At 37.4% G+C, this 18,833-nt stretch overlaps 1 protein-coding gene across 4 annotated transcripts in view; it reads right to left on the reverse strand.

Moving 5' to 3' along the window:
- Positions 1 to 18,833, reverse strand: part of Zfr (zinc finger RNA binding protein) — a 64,671-nt gene that overhangs the window by 41,791 nt on the left and 4,047 nt on the right. For all 4 annotated transcript variants that reach the window (XM_052743103.1, XM_052743101.1, XM_052743104.1 and 1 more), the window contains exons 3-5: positions 5,025 to 5,307; positions 3,953 to 4,097; positions 1,375 to 1,593 (exon numbers count right to left, since the gene is read on the reverse strand). In XM_052743103.1, the coding sequence (XP_052599063.1) occupies positions 1,375 to 1,593; positions 3,953 to 4,097; positions 5,025 to 5,307 (647 nt within the window). The remainder of the gene's footprint in view (positions 1 to 1,374; positions 1,594 to 3,952; positions 4,098 to 5,024; positions 5,308 to 18,833) is intronic.

Raw genomic sequence — 18,833 nt, forward strand, 5'->3', positions numbered from 1 at the left:
TCCTAAATAAAGAAAATCCTGGACCACATCTTTACTCTTAATAAAAAATGATTCTCTACTCTAACTTCCTTTAATCAGGTCCCTATCCACAATTTGGTCAGACTTCTCAGACAAGACCCTAAAAAGTTTCTGCACCCTGATAAGCCTCTCCGTCGACGCAGCAATCCAAATCAGACCAAATTAGAAAAAGCCCCAGTTTAATGGGTAAAGCATTCCTGGGTGATTCTCCGGCCCCCCAGAGAGGAGAAGGGGACAAGAGACTGAAAAACCATGTCTGTTTTCTGGGGTGCAGTTTAAATACCCTGTGGGAGTGGTCTTGAGCATCTCTGGGGGAGGACCTGAGGGACAGCATCTGGGCAGAGAGGTGGGGCTTCCACCAGAACATTCCAGACTCTTTGGGTATATGGATGCCAGGGGCTAAGGTGGAGCTTCCACCAAAACAGACCCTTTCCTCATTCCAATTTGGTTCCACATGTTGCTAAGATAAAATAACAATCACATCAGTTACACAAGGCTTTGCATACATACATCTACAGTCTCATCTCAAAATATCACGGGTTGCTCTTCTCAAACTATCTGCTTGCCTAGTTCCACTGTATTCCTAGAGTCAGAGATAAGAAATCTGAGAAAAACAAAGGTATCTTCTAGAATTCATTAACTATGCTTCTGATACTCAGAATATAGCAAAGCAGAAAAAGGTTAAGAACTCAAACTGTCTATGTCACCTTAAAGCCTCCACAGAACAGGATAGGGTATTAAAGAATACAAGCAATACACATATAGCAGTACAAAGTCAGTCAGGAGTCTACAAAAATACACATGCAGTTTTCATCCCTGCAAAATTAATTACTTAGTCAGAAATCAAGTCATTGTTATTTAAGACAGGTGTGTCATATAACCACAATTTCATGGAAGTTTATAAAAAAGCTGCCAACATTTTCAGGGACTATTTATTTATGACAATAAATACAAAGAAATAGCTCACCAAGAACCAAAGAAACAATACACATCATTTGTCTACGGTTGTCTTTAAGTGTTAACCTTGTATTTTCAAATTCACTATCAGAAAACAATCCTGCAATAGACTGTATGCTATCTCTTCCAACTGAAAAGCTAGGTCAGAACACATGACTAGCTTTCAAATTCCCCCAAAGGGCAGTATATTATCTGCTTAGGGCTTCTACTACCACCGCCATCGACAACAACACTGCTTATAATATGGACCTTTTGTCACATGAGGTGCAAATACTTTACAACCATCAATTAATTTAATTCCTGCTACTACAAGTGAAATAATTCCAGAGGAAATCAGGACAGTGTCTAGTCAGTGCTTTGCAATTTCTTTACCATTTAAATACAGCTTGTCAGTCTTACCAGAATAAGTAACTGCTGTGGTACTGTAAGTAGCACTCTGAGTGTAGGACGGCACCACAGTAGCCGCAGCTGCCACTGGTTGTACGGTGGAGGACACAGGATAAATGGAGAAAGTAGTGGTAGCTGGACTTGGTGTGGCTGGTTTTATGGCTGTCACTTGTCGAGCTTGCTGGGCTTGAGTATACTGTGTTGCACCTTGACTATAACCTGCTTTAGGAGCTAAAGCAAGAAAGATATCACAAGAAGAGAAGTGTAACTCCAGTCACTGTAACAATATACTTAAAGAACTAAAAGCAATAGCAATCAGAAGTCTTAGCAATTTCTTCTGAGCAAATGATACAGCTTTTACTACTAATATGAATAAAACATGTAAATTCATTTACTACCTTTCCCCAAATGTCTCTTCATTTCTGGCATGACAGTTCATCACAATTACAACCAGAACAGCTGTACTATTTATAAGTGACAGATTAAAAAGTTTCTGTATAACTTGTGGATATGTATTTAAATAAATCAGTCTACTTGAAAGGCTTAATGTTGCAAAGAGAACAAAGAGAGCTAAATTTGTATTTTAATTCATATTAAAAATTTCAGTGCTTAATCCTGAAACTTGCTCATATACCATCACTGCATTTTGCCAATTTACTCAAGTGAATTTAACTCCACTCACAAATATTATTCTCCAAATAGCCTGAAAAAAAGCTATTCTATTCTATTTATTTATTTTGGTTTTTTAAGACAAGGTTTGTCTGTTCAGTCCTTCCTGTCCTGGAATTCACTTTTATATACCAGGCTGCCCTCAAACTCAGAGATGTGCCTGCCTCTGCCTCCCGAGTGCTGGGATCAAAGGCATGTGCCATTACCAAAAAAAAAAAGCTATTCTTAAATGGCTACTATTCATGTTTTACTAAACTTTGTCTTTGACAATATTCAAAATATGAAAAAAACCTTATTAATCATATTTCTCATTAATTACTTGTCACTTATTAATGGTTTCATTTCCGAGAAATGCCCAAATACAAGAGTAAAAACTTACTTGATGCTCAGTTAAGATAATTTTAAACTTACCTATACCCAAACCAAAGAACACAGATTAAGATAGTATTTTACAGAAAAATCTAATATCTAAGACCTAAATAACTAAAGTCAGTCAATGTCCAAAAAAAAAAAAAAAATCAATCAATCAAGATCTTCTGACTCTCACATAATTCAGCACTCTTAAGCACAAGACTAGTCTTGGAATAACTATGAAGTTCGTGTGTGTGTGTGTGTGTGTGTGTGTGTGTGTGTGTGTGTGTGTGTACACATACATACAATCAGAGAAATGATCATAAAAAGGCCAGCCATTCCAACTTATAGACACACATTCTGAGCCAGGGCCTTACATTTACTAGATAAGCCCAGCCTGGCCTCAAACTCATGCCTCCCACATGCTAGGATTATAAACACATGGATGTGACCTTCAAAATAGTTTTCAGGGCAAGCACTCTGCCAACTTTTAAGAGATTTACAAAATCAAAACATCAGAGACACTGAAGAGATGGGCAACTACTTCATGTATAGATGTGTATAAAGAACAGAGATGGAGAGGGAAAAGAAATCACTTCCCACTCATGATAATGAAACCAGTTTGACCTTTTGCAAACCAAAGGTTCTAATCTACCTTCAAAAATAAGATATTGCTCAATCTTCAGACCTCAGCATTTTTTTTGAAAGAGGGTCTAATATAATCGAAGCTAGCCTCAAATCTACTATGCAGCTGAAGTATAGTCTTGACCTCCTGATCCTCCTACTTCCACCTACCAAATGCTGGGATTACAGACATGCATCATATGAAGTTGTGGGCTGGACCTAGGGCGTTATGCAAACAGGGTAAGCACTATCCCAGCTGAGCTATATTCCTAGCTCCTCAGCTTTAAAATAAAGCTCCTTAAAAATGTTTTTTTTTTTTTTTGTTATTTTATTTTGGTCAAGTTCTCAAGTCTGTAATAAGTCCATCCTTCAATGTCTACAAATATGGAGGTTTCTACACAGACAAAAAACTTTCTGCACTTGAACTATATTTAACATTAGGGATGTTCAGTGGATGTAGCCGGCTCAGTACTCTGGGCGTAGCAGTGGACTGGAAAAGAGTTGTGGTGGTGTTTAACAATTAGTTTTACAAACGTGGGGAGTGAAACCCATTATCAGTGGTTGGTAACAGAACCACCTGTCATTACGGATAAAAATATGGGCCCATAAAAGTACCAACTAGTTACTAAGACAGTCAAGTATTATAAATGAGGCATGTCTGGTATAGCATGTGGTAGAAGTTAGTGTCACAGTTTCTTTTGTACAGTTGATTTCAGCAAGACAGAAATCCTATGCTGTAAACCACAAACAGCATACACTTCCAGAACAAACGGACACCATCATTTCTCTTAATCATCCTCTTGTGACTCAATGGCATTATAGTAGTAGAAAACAAGGACATTAATAGAACCATTGTAGATGGATTCTGCAGTTTGTTTTCATTAGAATACCCCAAACATATATTTCAATAATTGATACTCAAACTGTTTATGCTCATAAAGCCCACCTGTCTGATAGTAGGTTTCAGCAACAGAAGGCTGAGGCTGGGCAGCAGCAGCTACAGCAGCAGCAGTTGCTGTAGGCTGTTGGTAGTACTGCTTACTATCATAAGCTACAGCAGGGGCTGTGGATCTTACATATGAATATGAGTCCTAAGAGAAGAAATGAAAAACAAAAGCCTTGACTTAAGTGGCAGGAAAAAATCCTTACTATCTAAAAATATAACAAAGGAAAATAAAACATAGTTAGTTATAGGCCTAGACATATAGTTTCAATACAATACAACTAATCAAATTACTAGTTTATCATAAGGAAATAAATCATTAACAATAAATATAAATATAATAAATAGTAAATAGTAATACAATCAAGTTTTAATACAAATACAACTAATTTTGAACTTTTAAAAATAAAAACGACTTCAAGCAGTATGTTTGACTTCAATGAGAATTTCAAAACATTAAATATGTAACTTAATCAAATAAACCCATTTTACTCAAAAACAAAACCCACCAAAAACCAAAAACCAAAAAAACCCCACCATGACTGTAATTTTGCATTTAAAGATAAATCCTATGGTATTAGAGAAAGAATTTCCATGGGACTAGGTGATACATACAGCATTAAAGTATAAGCAAGAGGACCAGCAACTCTGATAAATTTCAAGAAAACATGTAATATTTATTCAATGTAGCTTACAACTATGAGCTTCAAACTTCCCTATCCCAAATGGACAAGTAAAGCTCACTTGTGTAAACAAAGAACATTTTTCCTATGTAATTTCTTTTCTCCATAAACTTAGGGTAAAATGAAAGCATTTAAACAATAATTTGTGTAACCTTTTAAAAAACTTAAACACATATAAAGACACGTATGTGTAATAGGGTAAAACTAGCAAAGGAGAATTAATGTAAAATCCACTGTAAAGAAACTTAATGCTTGGATCATACCCTTAAACACTAAGGATATCATTCACTTTATCACTGTAAGTACATTTAGAAGTACTGGCTTAGGCCTTCTATTATATCTGAACCCATTAATGTACACTTTAAGGCTACTGAAGCTAGTTGTTTTCTTACCTGGTAGTTTTGTGTAGTAGCTGGGGGTGGTGGTGGTGGTGCTTCTTGTTGCCTCTGGGTGTAACCATAGTCTGTTGCTGTGTGTGCAGTGGGGTAGCCTCCATAAGCAGCAGCTGTTGCAGCAGCTGCAACAGCTACTGGAGCGGGCCTGGCAACTGCAACTGTGGCGGCTGCTGGTGCGTAAGCAGCAGTAACTGTGTGAGCAGCTACTGGAGCCTGATGGACAGTGTAGCTAGCAACTGTAGTTGGATGAGAATAGGCTACACCCGAAGCTGGCTGCTGGCTATATTGTGAAGTAGAAGAATAAATATAATAATTTAATTTTAAAATCAGGCAGTTAGTCATCTTAAAATCACTTATCAACTTAAAAACACGGGAAGTATGATTTAATTTTTAAAATCAAGGAATCATCTTAAAATTATCAACTAAAAGCATATTTTTCAAGTAATAGAATTAGTGACTACAGAAGGCTAAGGAGCTGAACTCAATACTTTCTACTCAATACTATTATCAGTTACTATTTTTTAAACTAAATTTTCATTCCTTAATCACAATACTTTATATATTCACATATATTATGCATCAGATCATGAATCACATGGCAAAGCAAGAGATATGAAACACCAGGAAGGAAAAAAATTATACCGAATTAGGAATTTAAAAAAGCATTTGTATATATAAAGTTCTTTATTTTATTCTATATAATTAAAAATCTCAACAAAGATTAAATTAAATCTTATACAACTTACAATGGAATATATGATAAAATTTCCAGCTTACAAGTAGCATTTCATTAGTTAAGTTCTTTTAGAAATTTAATAGGGCTTATTGTAAAAGGCCCTAAGGCAGATGTTCTGCAGTCATTCCCATCTAAGCCTCAAAAGGCAAAAGCATTTTCCAAAATAGTAATCAAATGAATTCCACCTAAAAGTCTTATAGAAATGTTACTTTAACTTCTTTAAAATGAGACTCTGTGTTATATAAAACTCAAGTCATACAGCTGTTATCACAAGATGGCATAGTTTTTCATTTTCATTAAAAGTTCACCTGCTAAGACTGTACTACCAAGGTACTACTATTGGGTGTCTCAAAAGCAGAGACACCCACTAGCTGAACTGTTTTGGCTAACAACAAGGGTTAGTACGAGCCGACAGTTAAGAATAGCTGGGGGGGTGTGAACTGCTGATAGCACTAATTACGAGTATGTGATTTATGGGTTATAAAGTACAGTGTATCCTGTATTGATGTGCATGGCAGCATAGAAAGACTATAAAATTAGTATTTTGGGTCACCATATTTAACCTGCATTATGGAAAACACCAATCAACTAAAATTTGACCAAAGGAAATCAATAATGAAACTTATAGGTAAGGATTTTATTTCATATAAAAAATGGAAGATTCTAGAAAAGATGATAGCTGCCTTCTAAAAGAAGACACTTACTCCATGCTGCTCCAGAGAAAAGAACTAGAATCAACAGATGGAAGTTACAGGGTGCCAGATTTCAGTCCAATATGAAAAAGAAAACAAAAACAAACAAACAAAAAAAAACAAAAACAGAAACAAAAAACTTAGAGCCCAAAGAAACTCATAATTTCTATTTGGCTGAAGTTCCCATATTTTAATATAAAACTAGCCAACACTTTCTGCATAAATGACAATTACAGAACGAGAAAGATAACCTCACATTTTCACAACGGGAAATCTGTCTAAATAACATTTCATTTTTTATGGATAATGTAACATTTTAAAAAATTTATTCATTTATTTACTATTTTGCAGTGCTGGGAATTGAAATCAGGGCTTCATATATGCTATTCCTAGCCTCAACCTGACATTCTTTAAGAAAAATTATTGTGTGTGTGTGTGTGTGTGTCAGAGAGAGAGAGAAAAGAGAGAGAGACAGAGACAGAGAGAAAGAAAGGGAGAGAGAGAGAAAGGTGTGGGTATGGAGGTCAAAGGAAATTTTGTGGAGTTGGTTCTCTCTACCTTTATGTGGGTTCTGATAATTTAACTCAGGTCATCTGTACTTTTATGTTCTCAGTGGCTCATAATTGGATGTTCTTTAGAGAACAGACTCCCATAAGTTGTGCTTTGACGTCCACATGTTTTAAATGTGTGTGCGCATGCACACGATGGGAATGTAGCTCAGTTGATACAACGCTTGTACATGTACTGAAAACCCAGGGCTCAAATCTCAGAATCCCATAAAACTGCTGTGGAGATACACAACTATAATCCTAATACTTGGGAATTGGAAGGCAGGAATCAAACATTCAAGGTCATCCTTGGTTACATGAGATCTAGTCCCAAAAACTAAAATAAAAACACACTAGGTCTATGAGATTTGTATTAAACATTTAACTAGTTAGATTTGATTTTACATATATAGACTACATTGTCTAAGAAGGAATTTAGTTATGTTAAAATTCAGATATAGTCTTGGATTCTTATATAATCACCCTTTGGTATCGGTAGGAAACTGGCTCCAGGTCAAAATAAAATAAGATAAATAATAAATAAGATAAATAATAAATAACAAAATCCAATAATGCTCAATTCCTTGCTTAAAGGGCACAGTAGCTCAGTGGTAGAGCTTCTTGCCTGACACATGCAAAGGCCCTGGGTGGAATCTTTACCAAAACAAAAAACTGTTAAGTTTTTAAACTGGCACAGTATTTGCATATAATTTAAACACATCATACCCTATACTGTAAATCTCATGTTCACATTATTTACATTAGTATAATGAAAATGCCATGTAAATAAATAACTACAGTTTAGGAAATAATGGGTGACAACAAAAAAACTTAACGCTCATTATTGGTACAGGCACAATTATTCATTCTTTATCCATGACGCAGAGCCTGCACATATACAGTCAACTCTAATTGTTCCCATTAATCCCATCATTCCTTTTTTAGTACAGGCCCACATTTCTTGGCCCCAAAGACGTTCTATAGGACAAAAAGTAGGTGGGAATAAATAGAGTGGAAACAAGTCAACTAGGTAGGCAATGTGACTTACACTGCCTGATCCTAACCCTTGAAAATGCATGACTAAAGGAGGAAGACCATATGCTCTCATTTATGCCTCCTGTCTCAGTGGAATTATTCATATTATTTCCGTCACTCTTCCAGTGTCTCAGTCTGAACAATAAATCACAAAGTCGCCATTCCCAAATACTTTATAAAAATGATGCTAGGGCAGTATGTACACACACACGTACACACACACTCTCTCTCTCCCTCTCTCTCTGTCCCAGGGCTTCCTAACCCAGTTCTTTTTCACAGAGCCAGATCCCTATGCTCATCATCTGGACTGGAACCTTAACTTATTTTTGTTGCTGTTTTGATACAGAGGCTCCTGAATTCCAGACTGGCTTTAAATTTACTATGTAGCTGAGGATGACTTTGAATCCCTCATTCTCCTGCTTCAGTCTTTGGAGTGCAGGATTAGAGGATTTCATTATTACACCTAGTTCATATGCTGGGGAATCCAACTGAAGTGTTCCACACAGTGCAAGCACTCTATCAACTGAGCTACATTCACCAGCCCCTGGAACTGGAACTTCTACCAAGAACATTAGGTGGTCCCAATTCTTAGAGTAGCAGAGCTGATTTTCATTCAAATTAAAGACTCTCTATTGTCTTAAAAGCCATCCAGAAATCTTTCAATTCCAAATATGCCCTCCCCCATAAGATGCTATGATATAGATGACCAAATTAGCTTATAATAATCCAATCAAATATACAGGAGCCAATAAATTTACTTTAAAAATTCAGGTCAAAGACCAGGGTAAAGCCTACCATGAGAGAGGCCCTGAATTTGATCCCTAGCAGTGGGGATTTGAATGCAGAAAGGACTGTTTAAGTCAATACCAAGTTCAAAATATCAAGTTAAAAATCCAGGGATTTGCCTATTTTATAATAGTAAAATAAAAGGTGTCATCTCCCTACATACAGTGTAAGATTTTTTTTTTTTTTTTGAGACAGGGTTTCTCTGTGTAGCTTTGCACCTTTCCTGAAACTCTCCCTGTAGCCCAGGCTGGCCTCGAACTCACAGAGATCCGCCTGCCTCTGCCTCCCAAGTGCTGGGATTAAAGGTGTGCTCCACCACTGCCCGGCATACAATGTAAGATTTAACTGACTTCAATCTGTAAAGACAAAAGCTTTCTCGCACTAATCTTCTGTGAATAATAAACAGAATCTAGTCAGCTTTAAATAGAGAGAAACTAAATAGAACATCAAAAAATGTGAGCTGGGTATGGTGATCATACCTTTAATCACAGTCCACAGGAGGTAAGAGCAAGCAGATCTCTGTGAGTTTGAGACCAGCCTGGTCTACATAGCAAGTGCCAGGGCAGCGGGGCTAAGAGACCTTGTCTCAACACTCCCCTCCAAAAACAAGCGCCACCCCCAACATTAATAACTATGTGTAAGAAAGTTTAATAAAAAGGGGGCTGGAGAGATGGCTCAGCAGTGAAGAAAGCACTTGGTACTCTTTCAGAGGACCTGAGTTTGATTCCCAGCATCTACATGGTGGTTTGCAACTATCTGTAACTCAGGGCATCTAATGTCTTCTTCTGGCCTTGGAGGACACCAGGCACACAAGTGGTACACAGACACAGATTCAGGCAAGACACCCAAACACATAAAAAAAAAAAAAGTTTAATTAAAAAAGAGAAAGAAAAGAAACACTTCAAGAGTTAAACATAAAAGAAGTTACTTCCTTCAACGTTAAACATGGAAAAGAAACCAGACATAGTGGTGCAGATCTGTAAAGCCAGTACTTGGGAAGTAGCGAGGCTTCTAAGCTAGCCTCAACTAGATGAGACCCTGCCTCAAAAGATTAATAAAGTAAAATAAAAAGAAAGTATCGCCGGGCGGTGGTGGCGCACGCCTTTAATCCCAGCACTCGGGAGGCAGAGCCAGGCGGATCTCTGTGAGTTCGAGGCCAGCCTGGACTACCAAGTGAGTTCCAGGAAAGGCGCAAAGCTACACAGAGAAACCCTGTCTCAAAAAACCAAAAAAAAAAAAAAAAAAAAAAAAAATCTAGAAAATGGTTAATGTTACACTGTAAAATTACTCCACATTCTTGGATTTCCTCTGGAAGATAGTGACCAGTCTCCTAGCCACTTACCAAAAACTAAGCTAGAAGCCTTGAAATAGTTCTTTGGGGTGGTCATGGTGGCACATGCCTTAAATCCTAGCACTCAGAAGGCAGAGGCATGAGAACCTCTTTGCACTGTGAATTTTAGACAAGTGTGAGCTACAGAGTCCAAGGCCAATCAGTACTACATAGTAAGGCCCTGTCTCAAGATAAATTAGATTTTTCAGACAGCCTTGCTGTTTTCTTCAAAACAAACAAACAAACAAACCCTGAATGGTGACAGACAATTCATTATCAGGTATTTAAAGAAAGCATATTCTCAACTGCAAAGCAGGATAAGTCTGACAGTGCAGGAACTAAATATATCAAAGTAACACAATTCAAAACCTCTAATTTGTTTCATAAAACAAAAACTACACTAGTCAGGAGATAAGCCTGACTTACGTATTTATATATATATATATATATATATATATATATATACATAATATATATATAATGTGTGTATATATAATGTATGTATATACATATATATAAAATAAAGATAAAAATATGAAAAAGGGTTCCAATATCTAACCAGAAAGCATTCTAGAAAAAGGAAAAAAAAAAAAACAAGTAAATGAAATTAAGAAATATTTCTACTGCTAAAGGGAATCATGGTATTTTCAAATTCAATCAGCTGACCAACCAAGGAACCAACTTGGAGACATTTTCCAATTTTTCAACACAAAAAAGAAGTCCTTCAATTTTCCAGAGAGGAAAATAGTGTATTTTAGAACCAATAGAAAATTAGATACTAGTGGGTCATAGACAGTAGGCTGATGTCTTCAAAATTCAAGAGAAAGTGGTTATTCTGTAGAATTCTGTGCCCAGCTTAACTATGGAGAAAAAGTACTTCTTAAAGACATGTGAGGCCAAGTTTTACTATTATATACGCACTCAGACTAAACAATACATAAAGCAAGATGATAAATTCTGCAAACCATGGAGAAAGATGAAAGCCCAGGTCTAAAGCTATGCAGCAGGCTAGAGATCAGAGCAAGATCAATGGCTAACAGTCAAAGTACAAAACCTCTGACAGAAAGATGAAGACAGGAAACAGAAATTAAGATATATAATCACTAGGCCTGGTGACACATGCCTATAATTCCAGTTCTTAAGAGGTAGAGGCAAGACCATTAGTAGTTCAAAGTCATCCTTGACTACACAGTAAGTTTGAGGCCAACCAACCCTGTCATAAACAAATGGTAATCATGGCAATGACAACAAAGGTATGATCCCATGAGATGATCTCACAGATGGACAAAAGTACAATTGAAAAAAAATCTACCTTAACTTTAGACTAGGTAGACGTTCCATTAAGTGGCACAGGATTGCAAATGGTTTCTAGTAGGATTCGGAACCATAGCCTGGTATCTGGCTCCACAGTGACTACTACTTACAGTCAGAATTTACAGGCAAATTTGTTTTTTTGGGTTTTTTTTTGTTTTTTTTTTTGTTTTTTTTTTTTTTGTGTGTGTGTGTGTGGTTTTTTTGTTTGTTTGTTTGTTTTTGTTTTTGTTTTTCAAGACAGGGTTTCCTGTGTAGCTCTGTGCCTTTCCTGGAACTTACTTTGTAGCCCAGGCTGGCCTCGAACTCACAGAGAGCCACCCGCCTCCCCAGTGCTGGGATTAAAGGCGTGTGCCGCCGCTGCCACCATCACCACCACTGCCCGGCAAGTTTTTGTTTTTAAAGTTTTAAAATCGACCTAAATTACAGAAGACAAACCAAAGAACACACCACCAGTAAAAACTGTAACACAAGAGGGGGAGGGTATATGGAAAGAGAAGCAAAGCACAAATGGTTCAAGACTATTATTATTATTATTCTGGTTTTTTGAGACAGGATTTCTCTGTGTGTAGCCCTGGTTGCCCTGGAACTGGCGCTGTAGAGCAGGCTGGCCTCAAATTCAGAGATTGGCCTGTCTCTGGCCCTGCCTCCTGAGTGCTGGGATTAAAGGAGTGTACCACTACCACCAGGTTGTTTTAAGGTTTTTTATTTTTTAAGAAGATGTATTTACTTATTTTATGTATATGAGTGTTCTATGTGTATGTATATCTTTATGCTGGAAGAGAGCATTAGGTCCCACGATGGATGGTTGTGAGCCACCATGTGGTTGCTGGGAATTGAACTCAGGACCTCTGAAAAAGTAGCTAGTGCTCTTAACCACTGAGTCCTCTCTCCACCCTAGTTTTAAGATTCTTAAAGCAGAGAATGAGATGCTGCTATCTTCAGGTGAACTAGTGATGTAGTATACTATCTAAAGAAACAGTCTACCACTGAATTTAGGAAAAGAGGAAAGTATGCACAACATCTAAAACTATGAGTGCAGAAGATAAAAATAATTGCATAAAGTTGATTGGATAAGTTATATATAGTAAAATAGACATATTTAGTGATATAAATTGACACCAAAATAAAAATAGAACACATTGAGGGTGTAGGTCTCTAGGAAGTAGAAGTCTTTAGTCTTTTATTATTTTTTGATACATATGAATGTTTTGCCTATATGTATATCTATGTAACATGTGCATGTCTGGTGCCCTTGGAAGCCACTCTGTAACTGGAGTTATAGATGGTTTTGAGCTGCCATGTGGACACTGAGAATTAAACCCCTATCTTCTGGAAGAACAGCCAGTATCTAAACCCTGAGCCACCTCTCCAGTCCCCTTCAGTGTTTTCTTTCTGAGACAAGGTTATCACTATGTATTACAGACTAGCTCTGAACATGTGATCCTCTTGCCTCAGCTGGTGGTGGACATAAAATATACAGCAGTATCAAAAAGATTAAAATAGTTAAGAATAAACCTAAGGGGTGGGGAGATGGCTGAGTTGATAAAATGACTGCTAGGCAAGCGTGAGGACCTGAGCTCTAATTTCTACAATGCACATTTAAAAAAACCAGGTTCAGTAGTATAAACCTGTAATTCCAGCACAAGGGAGACAGAGACAGGCAGATCTACGGGGCTTGTTGGCCACTGTTGAGTGCCACATTCAGTGAGACTTTGTTCCAAAAAATAAATTGGATAGCAACTGAGGAGAACCAGATGTCAACCTCAGTCTGGTTCCATATACTCCACGTTTGCCACACCTCCCACCCCGTAATGAACACACAAAGAACAAAACTGGGCTGGTGAGGTGGTTCAGCAGGTTAAGTCATGTGCCTCAAGCCAAGTTCAATACCTGGGACCTACACAGATGAGAAAACTGACTTCCACAAGTTGTTCTCTGACCTCTACATATGTGCTGTGCCCATGCAAAAAAATAATGCCCAGGAGTAGTTAGCTGTTGTAGAATACTATTTTCAGATGTGTTGCATTTGTTTATGCTGGGGAACATTTGTTTTAATGATGCAAAGATATATTGCATTCTTTTATGTTGCATTTGTTAAACTCTGTGAAGCTGTGTTATTTTGCCTGTCTAAAACACTTGACTGGTCTAATAAAGAGCTGAATGGCCAATATCAAGGCAGGAGAAAGGATAGGTAGGACTGATAGGCAGAGAAAATAAATAAGGGGAGAAAACTGGGACGGAAGATCAAGAAGTGAGAAAGGAAGGAGGAGGACTTCCGGGGCCAGCCATCCAGCCACACAGCAAGCCACAGAGTAAGAAGTAAAGAAAGATATGCAGAAATAGAGAAAGGTAAAAGTCCAGAGGCAAAAAATAGGATAATTTAATAATAGCTGGCAAGAAAGCAAAATCCCAAACTGAACAGAAGTATCTGTCTGTCAATGCAGCTGCATTCAACTACAAACAAAAACCTGCAGATATGGTTTATAACCTCTCCTAAACTGCCCATTCTTTCAGGACTAGCATGCCAGAAAATGTGGTAGGCTTTGTGTGACCCTTGTTAGCAGTTGGTAAAGGGTGCTGAATGCTGTCCAAAAAACATTTTCTGTACTGCAGAGACACGAAAGAATTGGAAAGCTTTTTTTTTTTCTTTTTGGTTACCAGGTGTTTTGAAGGGTCTACACTTGGCTGTACGTTGCCCATTAGAATAAAATCTCAAGGTGGCTGGGTATTGACCCAGGGCCCTCCCAAAGCTATCCTGTGCCTCTTTCTTGCCATCTCCACCTATAGTTCTAATATTTCCTCATTCTTCTCTCTTACCCCCAAGAACCCTTCCACAGGTTGGAGCTGGACTCCTACAGAGACCTGTCCCCAAAAGCCACAAAATTAAAAATTAAAGAAAATCAGATGAAGATGGGTGTGGTCCTGTACTCTGTAATCCTCAGTACTCAAATAGCTAGAGGAGGATTGTCACAAATTCAGGGGCAGCAGTGGACATTGTGAGTTCAATGCTGGTTTGGAGAGTTACATTATCAAAATACTGTCTCAAAAAACAACGCAAAAACAAAAAAAGGCTGGTGAACTTTTAAAGGAATCAAGTACAACGTTCAGAAATGTAGTATATAAAACTGTGTAGTTCTGGCTGCCCTGGAACTCCCTCTGTAGACTAGACTCTTGAGATCCGCCTACCTCTGCCTCCTGAATGCTGGGATTAAAGGCATGCACCACCACTGCCCAACCAAAAAGTATTTTTAAGTATTTATTTTTTATTTTTTTTTTTAAGACTTAAATTTAGGGACTGGAGAGATTGCTCAGAGGTTAAGAGCACTGGTTGTTCTTTCAGAGGACTCTGGTTCAATTCCCAGCACCTACATGGCAGCTCACAAATGTCCATGACTCCAGTTCCAGGGGAATCAGACACCCTTCACACCAATGCATATAAAATTAAATTTATATAAAAAGACTTAAATTTAAAGAAAAGTTTATGTATACAGGTGTTCTTCTCTGCATCTATATCTGCACCACATGCATACCTGGTGCCCGAGAAGGTCAGAAGAGAATGTTGGATTCCTGGAACTGGAGTCTGGGATAGTTCTAAGCCACTACTATGTGGTTGCTGGGAACTGAACTCAGGTCCTCTGTAAGTATGTTTAACTGCTGAGCTATCTTTCCAGCCCTGTTTTATTTATTTACCCTATTTACCTACTTGCACACATTTGTGTTTGTGTGTGTGTGTGTGTACCTAGGAAACCAGAATAGGGTTTTGGATTCCTTGGAGCTGGACTTGCAGGCAGTTGTGAGCCAGCTGTTATGGATCCTGAGAACTGAACTCTGGTGTCTCAACTGTTGACCCATCTTTCTAGATTTCCATAAAAACATTTTTTAAAGCCAGGAATGATGTCTCACATCAGTACGTACTTTGAAGGCTGAGGCAGCAGGGTTATCTCATGTTTGAAGGTAGTTGGACTACTCAGTGAGTTCCAGGTCAGCCTGGACCACAGAACATAACTGTCTCCAAATACAGTAATATTTTTAATCAGATCCTCCAATTTCCTATTTTAGCATTTCATGAAAATCAAGAATAGGGGCTTGGGAGACTGCTCAGCCATTAAGAGCACCTAACGCTCTTCAAAACAACACACACACACACACACACACACACACACACACACACACAAACACACTTTTTTTTTTTTAAAGTTAATGACTGCTACCATAGCATAGCTATTTGTATGAAGCCACATCTGTCTCTGCATTTGAGCCCCACAAGTGTAAACTCTTTGAATGCAGACTACAAAAATGAAGTACCGGTATCTCATGAATTATATCTTTCAAATGTCTTTTAACATACAGAATATTCAAAGAAACAAAAAGCACACATTCATTTTATTAACTTGATTTCTATGTATTAAGAGTTACACCTCACAGGGCTTTATCAAACCTTAAAAGATGCTACCCTTGAATAATGACCTTAATTCTGTGCCCTCATAGAGTGGTGCCATGAACAATTTGTGGATAAGGACTGTGTTGACTCTTCAACCTTTACTAAGTAGATTAAAAATATATCTAAGCAATTCTAACACTGTCAGTTATTGCATTTCTAAGTAATAATGTAGCTGACTGTATTAAAAAAACAAACATGCCTTTATTTTAAGCATTCTATACTCTATATATTCTAGCTCAACTAAGCATAGTTCTATCTCTAAAGTCGTCCCCCTCTTCCCAGAGCTGAGGACCAAACCCAGGGCCTTGCACTGGCTAGGCAAGTGCTCTACCACTGAGCTAAATCCCCAACCCTCTACGTCTTTCTTAATCTAATGATCTATCCATCCTTACTATACTTGTACTCTTTTTCCTTAATGTGTATTAAAGATTTCATTGTTTTTATTTTTATTCAATCGGTTTAGGGCTGTATATAAACATGGGACTTAGTTGTGGAATACTCACTTATATAAACAGGAGTTATCTGAAATTTAGTTATGCAAATTTGTTTTGTTTTATTGAGACAGGATTTCCCTTTGTAGAACAGGTTTGCCTTGAATTTACTCAGGCTAGCTCAAGTACTGAGATCACAAATGTATATAACACCACCATATCCAACTCATGAAAGTTAATTTTTTATATGATTTAGTTACAGAAAATTTACTGAACTCTTACTGGTTTTCATTTTTGTGTGTGTGATGAACCCAATAATCATACTGTAAGTAAGAGTTTTTCTTCCCTACTGAATTGAAACTGAGACCTACCATTGACACCAACACCTATTTTATAGTTAGCATATGGCAGACATAAATTGTGAGTTCTTGGGAGGCATGCTTTCTAAAAACCATGCTCGAGGCTAGGAAATATTGTATTTAATCTTCACCTTGAGAAAAGGTGAATGAAGAAATCAAAACTCAGAGAAGTTAGTGATTTTGCCAATTGACTAAAGAAATGGAGCTGAGATTTCAATTTAAGGTTAACTAGCTCCCAATTCCAATCTTTCTGAGACAGTGTACCACTATAAAGGCAATTTAAAGCAAATGTACACATTCCCTTCAACATTCTATACAGAGTTATTTTGACTCATTCTATAATCCACCAACCCCCTTTATAGTAATACTAGGGATTAAATTCTAGGCCTTGGACATGCTAAGCAAAAATCAAAACAAAACAAAACCTTACCAAGCTATACTCTAGTTCTTTTAACCTACTCCCTAGGCTGTTAATAAAACAGGAAATACCAGAAGTCTAATAGCAACTATCCTTTTTTTTTGGGGGGGGGGCAGGAGTTCATTATTTCAAGTTATTTCATATATTTAATATATGCATCCTAGGGTCTCTGATTCAGTAATGGGAGAACTAATACATGTAAGTTGAAAAAAAAATTAACGATCAGTAAAATTCCATCTTCATGGCTGGTTTCAAAACCTGGACGGTCTGTCTTTTTTCTTTCATTCTTTCCCCCCTTCTCACATTAGTAATTAGTCTTTATACCCTACTAATGTTATTTTTAAGACAGTATTATTAACTCTACATTCTAATACAAAGCATAAAAGAAAAATCAAAAACCTAAACTCACTGACTAACCAGCCCATTCAAGGTGATCATTTGCCTGCCCAAATTATTTTAGTAATATAAGACACATCATTTAGAAACATATACGCAAAGAAATCTCAAAAGCATTAGATGAGATGCCTTCTTTTGATTAGCAGATTCTTAAATGCTCACCAAGTAGGCATGGTGACTCATGACTAGAATGTTAACACTTGGAGGCTGAAGCAGGAAACCTGTAAGAGTCTAATAAGGGGAGTGATTATTTTGTACATTTATACAACCTTTACACTCTCTGGAGTCAATAAATATAAGAATGGTAAAAATGTTGCCAAATGATTACTTTAAATAGCCAACTTTATTGAAGGTAAGTAACATTCAGACATCAATGACACCAAAAGTTACATCTAGGGAAATAAAACTAGTTTAAGTATCAGCTAAAGATTTAATTTATTTGGAGAACAGACAAGTACCTGACCAAATATGAAATGACAAGAAATATTCAAGGTTTTTCTCAAGAGTAAGTGAAGAGAAAATGGCTGTTTAAAATACTAAAGGAAATGGTTATTTTTCTGCTCACTGGAGAATAGAAATTACTTTATAATAATTTTATTATATATTTGATATGGCATAACCCCTTTAAAAACTCAAGTACTTCTGGAAGTGGTGGAGTATTCCTTTAATCCCAGCACTAGGGAGGCAGAGGCAAGCAGGCAGATCTCTTGAGTTCCAGGCCAGCCTGGTCTACAAAGCAAGTTCCAGGAGAGCCAGGGCTACACACAGGGGAAACCCTGTCTCAAAAAAACAAAAACAAGAGGGTGAAAGATTTCTGTTATGAAAACATTAGGAAACTCCCCACCCCCACCCAGAATTATCTTAGGGCCAGCAGGTAAAAGCACTTGCCCTACAAGCCTGATAAACTGAGTTTAGTTCCCAAAATATAAGATGGAGGGCGAGAATCAACTACTGAAAATTGCAATCTCATCTCCACAGATATGCTGGACACACACTTAAGTGGACATGCACATACACCCATGTGAAGCAATATACAATAATAAAGAGATAAAAAGCAAATGAAAAAGAATTATGCTAGCTGGATAAGGTGAATGTAGCTCTAACAGAAGCACAGTGCAGGTTAAGGCAGGAGGATCAGAAGTTTAAGGGTATCTTTGACTACCTGAGCCTGAGATATGTTGAGACCCTGCCTCAAAAAATAAATAAAAATAAGAGAATCAGCTTGGCATGGTAGCAACACCTATAATCCCAACAACTGGAAGGTGGAAGCAAGAAGACCCAGAGTTCAAGGTTGAATTTGAGGCTAGCATGCCCTACACG

Source organism: Peromyscus californicus, unplaced genomic scaffold, assembly GCF_007827085.1.
Source record: "Peromyscus californicus insignis strain IS unplaced genomic scaffold, ASM782708v3 Scaffold_18__1_contigs__length_77618521, whole genome shotgun sequence".
Classification (NCBI taxonomy): domain Eukaryota; kingdom Metazoa; phylum Chordata; class Mammalia; order Rodentia; family Cricetidae; genus Peromyscus; species Peromyscus californicus.